The 12,233-nt window shown below is 46.3% G+C and overlaps 1 protein-coding gene across 11 annotated transcripts in view; it reads left to right on the forward strand.

Moving 5' to 3' along the window:
* Positions 1-12,233, forward strand: part of LOC119436845 (protein PRRC2A) — a 140,981-nt gene that overhangs the window by 8,712 nt on the left and 120,036 nt on the right. For 6 of the 11 annotated variants that reach the window (XM_049660011.1, XM_049660019.1, XM_049660018.1 and 3 more), the window contains exons 5-7: positions 5,404-5,755; positions 5,841-6,124; positions 10,333-10,427. In XM_049660011.1, the coding sequence (XP_049515968.1) occupies positions 5,404-5,755; positions 5,841-6,124; positions 10,333-10,427 (731 nt within the window). Of the gene's footprint in view, positions 1-5,403; positions 5,756-5,840; positions 6,125-10,332; positions 10,428-10,496; positions 10,644-12,233 lie in introns of all 11 variants that reach the window. The other 5 variants (XM_037703839.2, XM_049660015.1, XM_049660012.1 and 2 more) reach the window with 4 other exon arrangements.

The raw sequence follows: 12,233 nt of genomic DNA on the forward strand, positions 1-12,233 counted from the left end.
TTCCATTTTGAACGCGTACAAGATCGCGCCCTAGAACCCAGATAGACATCAATTTTTACGAACGCAGTAAACTGAAACAGCGCACAAGATGAAAACTAACCTCCGGTGTGCCCTCGCGTGAGGATGTGTGAGCAGTTGCTGAAATGCCAGCGTAAAGAAGCTGTGGAATGAAAACTGAGAGGCGGCTACAGAGCAAATAAAAAGGTACATGCATCCATACTGGGTGGCAGAACTTGCTGCGCAACCGAGTTGAAATATTTGTGCGTTTTCAAACATACAGATGTTGCAGTAAATATACGCATTGACCATCAAAAGGGTTAAACAAATAACTGAAGTTGCCTTGAATAATTTTTGAAGTCGTGCTTCACTGAGTGACGTCACAGCACCACAATTTACGTAGGCACACTTGCATGATTGGTGTCGACTCTCCGGCTGGGAGCTGTACTTGGTTAAAACCTTTGAGCCAAGCATATGAGGTGTGCTTAAAACAGCAAAGTTGCTTCACTGATAGCAAGTTTCTAGTTGATGGTGTAATGTAGGCAGATGTTGCATGCTTACATTTTGTTCTCATTTAGCCAGATGCAATTTACATGTAGCAGGGCAAAGTTTTAAGCTTGGGACTGCACTAGAAGCAGTCTTCTCACTTAAACAGTGTAGTAACACAATTCGCGTTGCATGGAGTTATGCTAGTCCACTTGGTTTCAGCACATACTCTGTTGCCCTCTTCCGCTCATCCAGATGCACGCTTGTAATTTGTGTAGTGGGTTTGTTTGCTCAATAACTTCTTTGCGCAGAAGTTTGCTATGTACAAGTTGACATCTGAAGACTGCGCTGGGTAGTGTTGTTGATCAGATTCAAATTCATAGTCATTTGAGGTTGCTTTTTTGGTTAGTAGTGGTAATAGGATATTTTAACTAAGTATTTCGGTTATTAAATATGACGTGTTGCATTATGGAGTGATAAATTGCAAGCAGAAGCATTGTGTGTGCTCATGCAGTTTCATCCTTCGCTGCAAAAGGTCAATGTTCTCAGGATATTATTAGCTGCATTTAATTGACTTTATATTTCTAGTAGAGAAGTAAATGGCTAATGTTGGGCTGTGGCAAACTGCAATTTTGCCTCAGAAATTTCAGTGCTGTAGATGCCATGATGTTTTGATCAAGCTAAGCCGTGGAAAGTGAAAAATATTTAAAATGTGTTTCAAGTTTTGAGGTACTGTTTTGATCACTAGCAAAGCTGCCTAAAACCAGCATCTACCAATTCTTAAGGATCCCCACTTCTGTGGCACCATTGTAAATATTTGTGCCTGTAGCGTTTCGTACTAAAAACTAAAGGGAAATGCTAGTATCTGCATGTGCTTCTAGCATGGCTGCTCAGCCAGCATGAGAGTTATGGTCAGCACACTGCTTTACCTGAAGTTTGTCCTGGTTCTGAATGATCTAGTCATTCTAGTGAATTCTCAAAATCTTAAGCTGTGGCAATACAATTGAACATTTAACGAAGTCTCATCTGTCACGAAAACATGTTCATTATATCCAATATTCTTTATAATTGGGTACATGCTGACAGCGAAAATTAGTTTAGTTATATTAGATGATTTGTTATATCTGTGCTTGCTAAATTGAGGTTCGGCTGTATTCATATTTGCCTATAATTTCTACCATTTGATAGTTTTAAAAGTAATTTACTTCTCTGAGATCATTTTGCGCATTGCAGCATTCAGAATTTTTGGGCGATGAAAAGCCAGAGAATGTGGAACTTTTTACTCTTGAAGTACCAAACAAGAGGACACTTAAGCGTTACAGCACAGAAGAATGTGAATGACTTGGCGGCACCAGCCTCGGCAGCTGTGACTACCACCATGACGGCTGCTGCAGTGATCAAGTTTATGCTACTCTGAAATTTGTCAGTACCTTGTAAAAGATCACGTTTTAAAGATGGAAGACAATGTTGCAACCACGTCGTGACCATTGTTTTGTATGTCATCCACAAGCTGACCACATGTGTCGCAGGTGTGATTTGCCACAATTGGGAAAATTCCACATGGGTGTTGGCATGTGGGAAAACGAATTTTTTCAGCCTGTGCTGTGGAAACAAATGTCCATCTATTGTCTCGTGCACATTGATGCGTGTTAAGTTTGATGGCAGCCATGGTGTTGATGGAAGCCACTGGCCACATGTGCCATAGGAGCTGGACATAACTTTCTAGGTTCATCCAGTTCGTTGACTTGCAGGAACTGATACATTGTTTCATGGAGTCGCCAATATCCATGCCACTGCAGTGAATGGACCAGAATTGTGATGAAACAAGTAAATGGTGAAAGTTGTGGGGCCATCATGTTTAATGGGACATGGCAGGAGTGTGTGTGTGTGTGTGTACGTGAACAAAGCACGAGCACTGGCTAGAAAACAGTGATGCAGGTAATTGCAAGGTAGGCACAAAAGTTGAGTCATGCAAGGTAAGATGAAAAAGCTAGCAAAAATTGAGATAAGTGCATTGTTCCTCCTGTGAACAGAGCCACTTTTGTAAATCTCTGTTCGTTAAGTGGACTCGGAAGGGATTTCGAATGTTATGAATGATTGGTGTGTGGTGTAGCCATGTGTTGGTTTAGTCACCTTGCTTGGCAGCCATGAATACCCTTCTATTGCTTTTTGCATTGCACATGCGTTAGAGCATAGCCTCCTCTATACTTTTCGTGCCCGCGCGTTGGCGCGGAATACACAGGCGCCGTCCGTCCCTCATACCGTATTTACTCGAATCTAGGCCGACTCCGATTCTAAGCCAACCCCCCAAAAGTTCGAAGTCCGAAAAAAAAAAACTTACTTCGAATGTAGGCCGAACGAAAAAGCGAGGACAGCATTTGCAAAATAAAACAGCATTTATTAATTTTGTACATGCCGAGCTCATTCTATGTCACCATCGCTGCTAGCCTCGTCGCTGTCTTCTTTACTGCTGACATCTTCAAACAGCGCGCTATATTCAGTACCATCCAGCGCATTAGAGATGCTGCATTTTTGGAAGGAGCGCACGTTGCGGCGCACGCAAAAACCATCTCCCGTGGTCCCCTCCAACGACAGACCGATGCCGAAGTTCCGCCCAGCTTGAACGTTTGATGATGCCTCTACGGCTAGCACAACTACCGTATTTACTCGATTCTCACGCTCACCTCGATTGTAAAGCGCACCCGTTTTCTGTGAGGAAAAAAAGTCCTTTACAGTACCGCGCACCTCATGCTTTCAAAGAGAAATACAACTTTCTGTCTTTTGGAAAAATAGATTTCCTCCCGATGCACTGAAGTTGCGATGAATAAAAAAAGTCGCAGTTTCGTCTGAAAAGCGATGCATCGAATGCGATAGCAAATTAGTAGACCGCTATTAACAAGCACACATCTCGCTCGTTGACCGCGGAAACGAACTGTCAGAACGCTGGAGACGGAGCACACCTTCGTGCTAGCATGCGTCTCGCTTCAACGCGGCGAAAACACGGCGCGCAGTGGACTTTACCCGTCGCAGATTGCATTCAAGATAGGGCCAAGGCGATCGTATCGCCGGAGTGGATCGTCGCAGATTACGTCCTGCTTCGGTCCACTGAAACCTTTCCGCATTGCTTTGCTGGCGAAAATCCTCTCCTTCTGTTTGCGCCATTCCCGCTCGCAAGTTTCGGATTCTCCGAACGCCCGTGATGCGGCCCGATTTCCGTCCGTCTCCGCACAGATGATCACTTTCCTTTTAAACGTGGCATCATGATGAACTCGGTACTTCATGCTGATAGATAGAGCAGACGCTGAGAACGTGAAGACAGACGGTAGACTATTGCCTAAGCACGTGTACTGCAGCACATGGAGGAAGCTTCCGCATGCTACGGTAGCTAGGCTCGACGCGCGTGCCATTCTGAAAAATGCGAAGTTGGGGGGGGGGGGGGGTGTGTTTATTATGCGGGGTCAATTTTATGGCGTTTTATGAGTAAGCATTCTTTGTGAAACAGCTGAACTCCAAATTTGGGATTTAGTGCTCCAAAACGGATTTTTTCCCCCGTAACCTGCTCCAAAAGCAAGATTTTTCTGCTCCAAAAATTGGCTCCAAATCCTATTTATTGGCTGTTGCACCACTGGTTAATGAAATCAGTGTGAAACTTGAATACTCAAGTGGAGAGTATTTTGCAACTAATATTCGTATCTTTTTCTCAGATATAATCATTCACTTTTGAACCATGTAAAAAGCCGGCATTAGAGCTGTCTCCATGTGAAATTAAATGTTTTAAATAGGAGTGGAAGCGTTGCAATAAGCTAGGGCAAATAGCCATTTTTAATATTGAAATTGACAAAAAACAATGCTGCCATTGTTACTCGCCGGAAGTGATGCATGACCTAGAAGCCCCCGGCTACTTGTGGCATGCAGAAAAATCTGAGGAGATGTACTGGGACTTCCATCATAGCCGCCAGCCAGCAGCTGCATGCATTTTCTGCTTGGGTGCTGTTTAGAGGCTCTAGAAGAGAAAATTGCAGAATTGACAGTGTTGCAGCTTTGCCAAGATTGGTTCAGTGGTATTTAGCCAAACTGAAATTTTGTGGCAGTTGGTGTTCAAGGAAAACTTTATATATCACTGTTTTCTGTTCATGTTTTCCGTGCAAACAACATGAAACATTGAAAGACCTATGTGTTGCCTTGTCTTTCAGTGTTTCGTCTCGTTTGCACTGGAAACATGAATAGACGGTGATGTAAGCTTGCGTCTCTTGGGGCTCGCACACCACTTGCAGCAGTGCTTAAGGTAGGTAACAATGCAAGATGGGACGGAGGAGATAGGTGGTTTGCTTTCAGTGATTTGTAATAGAGCCTTATTAAATTTGTCAAATTGATAAATTGTCAGGATTCCATGCATCTAGTATAAGCAACATGTGCTGCATCTTCCTAAACTGGTTTTACTTTACATGCATCTGACCAAAGTCAAAGTTGGTTGCTTGCGTTACATGGTCTAAGCAGAATGCTATAGCTTTGTAAACTCGTGAGCTAGGGTTTGCTTCGTCTACGTTTCTGGCTCCTAATAGCGATGGCATACTAATTTGGTTCCAGCTTTAGTCTTCACTGATCTTGTGATCACACAAGTAAATTTATGCAGCTCCATTTACCGTGTTGTCCCAATTAAAAATGAAATTACTTGGGATCTTTCTTGTACTTTAGTTCAGAATTTGGTGAAAAATGCCTTCTAGCAAGAAGGCTTGTTTTTTATCTATGCAAAGGAGCTTTCGAGCTTTCTTAATGTGTTCAGTAGTTGCTAGTGTGTGGGTAAATTCTGATTTAGAGTAGTTTGGAAGCCCATGAATGGTTTATAGTGTGGCGATTTAAAGATTACAATATGTGTGGTTGAAGTGAACTGTGTCAATGAGTGCGAGATATTTATTGCAGCAACCACAGCAGCCGCAGCCGCAGCTGCAGCCGCCGCAACAGCAGCAGCAGCAGCCGCCGCCGCCGCCACAGCAACAGGCACCAGTGGCCACAAACACCAGTGCTCCGGGGGGTCCGGGAAGCGGGGGAACTGTTGGGGTAGGCGTTGGCAGCAGCGCTGGCGTCAAGACCTGGAGCAGCGTGACATCCAGCCAAGAGGGTGGTGGTCCAGAACGCAACTTCTTGGGCCATCAGTCGCCATTTTTTCCTCAGGAATTCCCCAAGCTAGCTGGTGGCGATGTGCCCATCGACGGGACCCAGAGGTCGGCGACAGACTCTCAATATGGGCCTGGCCCCAGCCTGAGACCGCAGAGTAAGTGCCATATTTTCCAAGTTGGGGCATGTAGAGTTTCATTGTTGCTAGCTAGCTCGGGTTTAGAACAAAGTGTGTGTTGCAGTGGAAGGGACCTGGAGCCGGGGCACACTGCAGCAGCAGCCGCCACAGCAGCAGCAGCAGCAGCAGCAGGCTCCGGGGGGCGGCAGTGGAGGGGGTGGTGGCGGGCAGGGCTCTGGCCCACCCGGCGGCCTGCCTCCGAGCAGTGGCAGTGGCGTGAACGGACAAGCATCGTTTGCACCTCCGCCAAGGGGAGCCCTCCCCTCAGGTGTGCCGCCCGGTGGTGGACCTCCTTCGTCACCAGCACAGCCCTCCTATAGGCAGCAGGCGGTGCCACCTTTTGTACAGGTGGGTTGGCTTGTATGATATTGCTTCTACAGTGCAGCTAATAACACTAACAGATTTTGGGTGGCATTGGGCCATTTATTGTACAGTGCAGTACACTTATAACGATACCACATATAATATCGATGAGTCGAATTAAGTATCTACTTATACATTAGGACTATGATAAAAAAAACCATATATAACGATCCGTTATTCACAGCATATCAGATATAACAATCAAAACTTGGTTCTGGATGCCGTTTATCATGCAGAATAATTGTGAAGTTGCTCCTGATACGGGGTGAAAAGGTTGCCTACGCGAGTTCGTATCGGGGTGAAAAGGTTGCCTACGCGAGTATCTGCCACCATTACCGCGCGGCGCATCCCGCCCACGTGCTGATGGCGAAATCCATGGTGAGCATCACAAGTTGGTGAAGCGAGCCCAAGATGGCACCAGTTGCTTCACGTCACCGGCGGTCGTGCGAGAGTCCATAGAAGAGGGGAGGGGAGAAAAAAAGCATAAAGTGTCTCTCTCTCCCTCAGCGAGCGCAGGAATGCGCAGAGGGAGGTGCGCCTCGTGCGCCGACAAAGTGGAAAGCTGAGTCTCTCGAGATGAAACTGTAAATTTTGCAAGACTAGAAGCAGTACGAGCTCGCGCATTCGATGATATTGACGGATTACACAAACAGGGAGCGCCACGATAATGAAGGCTAGAAGCAGTGGCCATGCCGATCAATGAAAAAAGCGGGATTTGTGCACAGAGACGAGACCCCCATGGGCGAAACCAACACGGTGGAAGCCGCTGGCATTACCGAACTCTGAGAGCGCATCGGCACTGACCGTGAAATAGGTCGTGCTTTAATGGAAGCGTTTGTGAGTGCATGTAGTGCTGCCTCATTCTGCGAAGTGATCTACGGTGGAGCGATCGTTCTCGTGACAGACGGCGGGGTTGTATCACGGAGGCAACGTCTGCAGTAGCAGTGACGACGAGATTGACAATGGCCTGTCTTTGACACCGACCCCGATGTTCAACCAAAGTGCGATTTCGTCGATCGAGTCGCTCATTGATTTAATGCACGCTAAATTATAGCTGCCAGTGTTCGCATAGCAGCTGGACGCACACGGCGTTGTAAATCTGAAACTTCTGCGAAAGCAAGTGCAGATTTCTATTTCAGTGCACCGAATGATTGAGGTGCTATTTAGAGGTATAAATAAATGCTTTATTCTTCACAGCCTACGTTCTACAACATCAATATCTTATCGCAAGTGGCAATTTGGTTTGGTTTCGGGACTACAAAAATATATTCGGCCATTTTTTTTTACGGCAGTCCAGGCATAGTGATGATCGGTTATAACGATGGGATTTTTCATTCTTCTTGATATTCTTATAAGTGGACTGCACTGTATAACGATATATGGGTTGACTTAGTATCAACTTATGCATTAGGGCTATGAGAAAACTCATATAACGATGTTATTCACCGCATATCGGATATAACGATTGAAATTTTGCCTTCTGGGCAGCGTTTACCATGCAGAATAATCTTGCAATTTGCGTTGCTGAGTTTCCCGTAACTGAGATGGGGCGAAAAGTTTGCCTACATGAATGAGTTTGTATCTGCTGCCATTACCGAGCAGTGCATCTCGCCCGCGCGCCGATTGCGAAAGCCTAGCGAAGCCCTATGAAAGCCTCACAAATCTGTGCAGTGTGCCTCAAGATGGCGCTGGCTGCTTTGCATCCGTATGTTTTATCTCGAAACCTTGTGCATCCTTGTCGCCGGCTATCGAGCGAGCGTGCAGAGAGAGAAAAAAAAAAAAAGCGAGAAGTGCTGTCTGCGCTACCTTTCTACAATCTCCATTTCTCTCTGTGAGTGCGGAAGTGCGCCTTGGAAGCCAGAGTGCAATAGGTGCAAAGTAGGGATAGGCGAATATACAATATTGTCGAATATTCGATCGAATAATTCTATATTCGTTATTCGCTTCCATTCGAATTCAGGTATTCGATATTTTCGAATTACTCGGCGCTCCTGAATAGGCAGCCAAAAGCCATGGACGGCCGATACACATCTCGGAGGCTATGCTTTGTCATGGCAGCCATACATCAAGCATAAATCTCTAAGGTTATAGATTTTTCTATTAGAGCTGGAAATGTGCGACGCAGAAGAGCAGAAAGGGCGCTAGCACACAACCGAAACGAAGCGGCGGAGTCCGCATCGCCATAGTCAGCAGCGGAAATCGTACGCGAATAACGGCAATGACGGAACGCTTCGTGCCTATTTGTGCACAACGCTTTGGCCGCGGGATTTCATAGTCGCTACCCATCATCGCGTTAATAGTGGCCACGGTTGTGACAAACAGTTGTTTCGGTTTGACTCGGTGCAAAGCTGTCGAGGATGAAGAGTACCGACTACATCGCGATGGACGTGCGATCTGTTGGTGGTCAGCTTACTGCCGAAAAAATAATCGGGATGTGCGCGCGGTAGTGCAAAGCGTGTCGCAAATGATGGCGGGCGCCGCGGTCGTGCTGCGAAGGAAGTCGCGAGGCCTCGATCGCCGCTGCGAGAGCTTATCAGTCACGCTGCTGCTTCCGCACTGCTTGCTGAAGTAGTATCGTGCTGACGTAGTAAGCATTTGCTTATTGTTTTCTGGATACCCTGATGCGTAAGTTTTGTGGTGATGTGACAAATGTGAATGTGACTGGTCTCGCCATAAAGATGGCAATCTCGTGCGGAATGTCGGCGTGAATGCCGCGCTTGAGTGGTGGCTTGATGTGCAATCCATTCCTCGCGAAGAATCTCGATGCGCACGAAATGCAGAGCACCGGTTATTGGGAAATGGCACTAAATGAGTTTTTGCGATTAATGATAGTTGCCTCGTGTAATATGTGGTGATGCTGCATCGGCGCAGTGTTTGCCACGTGGGAGCGGTATGCATACTGGAACATAGTACAGACACTTGAAGACAAAGCTGCTGCCTACGGGATCACTAAAAATGAGCTGATGTTGTTTTTCTTGTTTTTGGAGAATTAAAATTTTGGTTTTATTGCAAACATTCAAAAACTATCTCTGCCTTCAGAGCAGCTAGTGCTGCAATTTTTGTTGTGGCAGGCAGCTGAATTTAAAGAGCACCTATTGATAGAAGTGAATTTAATTTTGCCTTATACTGGAGCATCAAGTGGGCATGTTACTACCACTCTGTGCCTTATTATACATGCTTTGTTGTATCTAGGCATGTGCCACTAGTAACCCTTGAAAAAGGTTTTTTTGTGTTATTGCGCCTACAATCAATAATAGCTTAATTTTAATTATGGCCTGAGATAGTCAACCTACAGAAAAAGTAATTGCATTTTTTAAATCAGCATGGAAACCTGAACCAGGCTTCCAAGTTTTCTCAAGTTAACTCAAAATATATATTTTTTTAAATACTCGAGAGCAATGTGGTTCCCCCTTAAGGTTATAAAGAAGTGACCACTAATTGCTTTCACCTGGCTTGGCCATTGTGAAGGCTCCATATGTTTTGAAATTCATTTATTAAACTAGCTCCAAAAAACGATTTGATAGCTCTGAAGTACATATTTGGCGCTGCCCTGAAATGGCGTGTGTGAGTAACATCACTCTAATCGCATAAAACTGCAATTTCAAATAATCAGTTTTAAAGGGACACTAAAGGGAAAAATTATTTCTTCTGTATCAGTAGATTACCCTTCCACAATACCTAAAACACCACTCTAACCGTGAGAAGCGGCTTGGTAAGCCAGAAAGAAACTAAAAACACAGGAAGCGAGTGGTGCCGCCACCTTAGAGTTCCCGAATCAGTTCACCGTGATGTCATGGATTTTGAAAGCGTCTTCTACGTCCCAGTTATTTCTTTGGCGGTGAAGATTGACTGCATTGTGCTGTAAAGGAGCCCAAGACTGAATATGGCAAGTTTCGCCAACTTTAACTGAGCCAGCGTGGCCCAAATACAAAAAATTACTTGAGAAGTTGTGACGTCACACTAAAGTGCTGACGTTGGGGTTTGTGGGCGAAATTCAAAAAATTAACTTTGAGCTTCATTTTTTTTCTTCTAATAGTTGACCTGTTGCAGTCTAATAAATTAACGACAGCAGAGTTTTTGAAGAATACTTTATCAGTTGATTTATTGTTTTGCTTTAGTGTCCCTTTAATGATTGGGAGGCTAGACAAATTCCATTCCTGGGAAACTTGACTGTTCTTTTACTAATTGACTAGCAGGTTTATGGACGTGGATTTCCTGGAAACTATGCCCCAAGCTACTCTGGTGTGCCTGGAGGTGCTCGCCCACCCTATGCTTACTCAGATAGTAGGTAAGTACAGTTGTTTGCTTGCTAGTCATCAAGATTGTCATCTTTTGCCTACTTTTGTGGGAAACGTAGGATTCGAGGCATGAGAAATGCACCTGATGAGGATGGCTACCAGCGGCCTGCTATCATCAGTGAAAAAGACCTCAAAGGGTTCGATGAAATTCTTCAGAATGACTCCCAAGATGGCTGGGCAGCTGCAAAGGGAGACATTGACTACAAGTAAGTCTGATTATGAATTAGGCAAAGATAAAAATTGAGTTTTTTTCTTTGTTTGGCTAGGGGGTTTCTTAAATGTGTTACACAAGCGTGCAATTGAACTCCCCACCCCACCAATTAACTCTTTTGTTACCGCACGCCTGAATAGAAATACCTGTGGCTGCTGTTAAGGGATCGATGGTACTCCTAAATAAACGCATCAGTGTTTTGATGATCCAAATATAATCTCACTATCAGGGAGGGAGCAGTCTACCTGACTGGAGCAGTATTTTTTTATTTGGGGTGGTAATACGCTGCACTCCGCAACACCCCAATGACCGCCGCATCGCGTCGGTGCCTGGCACTGCGACTTCCGCCGCGGCGCCGGTGCACAACCGACCGCACCGCCAAACAGAGAGGAAAAAAAAAAAAGAAAATGGTGATACCAAGAAAGAAAAGAAACTTCCTTGCCGAGGCGGGATTCGAACCCGCGTACCCTGATCCCAAAGCGAGCGTCGTAACTACTAGGTGACTGTCACATGTAAGAGGCCGCCCGTGGCAAGAAAAGACGACGACGAAGTTCGCGGAGCGCTCCGAACGGCGCGAGCGCTCGAGGCATGCGAACCGAGGCGTAATGCGCGAGGGAGAAGCGACGGAACAGCATTATCGACGTGGCTCTTTAGCTGGAAGGGCGCCTCGTCAGCCATGCTCTGACGACGGGAGAGCGGAGGACCCGGCCACGAAGTCGTGAGACTGGCAAGGCCCAGGTGTAGCTGTAGTCCTCGGAGACGTCTGGACGAAGCTCCTGGGACCGGCCACTGCTGCTCACGGTGGTTCCGGTCTTGAGAATCCCTTTTCCTCGGCCAAGCCGTTCAACCGATAATCACCGTGCTACCGGGCCGCCTCGCAGATCGTCGGAGGGCGAAGAACACTTCATTAGACAAGTGACATGTCAGCGGCGGCTACCAGAGCTGTAGCCACGCACTCGGCCAGGTCAACAGAACTGCGAGTCGTCTGCAATTTACGGCATCAGCGACAACCCGAATGAACAAGACGCGAGGCCTAACCCAGCGAGGGACACGTCAGCGGCGGCTACCGGAGCTCCAGCCACGTACTCCGCCAGGTCGACCGAACCACGAGGCGTCGGCAGCTACGGCACCCACAAAGCCTCGGATGAGATCGACGAGGACTCTACAAGAACTTCAAACCGACGTAAGAATCCGCACTTCCCTGATTGCGACGCAGTTAGGCCGAATGCAGGGTGGCCAGACTTTGGCGAGTAAAGGCTAGGACTGACTTAGAGACGCTATGACGGAGCTAGGCTCCGAAACCGAAATAGAATATTTGCTGGGAGTTTTGTATTTAGCCTAAGCTTTGTGTTTGAGTGAACATTTTTGAGTGAATTATGATTCGAGTTTTGTGTGCCGCGTGCTTTTATCGTCCATGTACATATTAAATCCTTGGTTGCTGTTTGCTGCGCTACTCTCTCCTCCATCGAGAGTAGCGCATGTACGCAACTCCCCGGCTCCCAAGCGAGTAAGAAGGTGACAGTGACTAGGCCATACAGCCACGCTTCCACAGCACGCATTCATGCAAAACCATATGGAAGATATG

Source organism: Dermacentor silvarum, chromosome 1 (assembly GCF_013339745.2).
Source record: "Dermacentor silvarum isolate Dsil-2018 chromosome 1, BIME_Dsil_1.4, whole genome shotgun sequence".
NCBI classification, from domain to species: Eukaryota; Metazoa; Arthropoda; class Arachnida; order Ixodida; family Ixodidae; genus Dermacentor; species Dermacentor silvarum.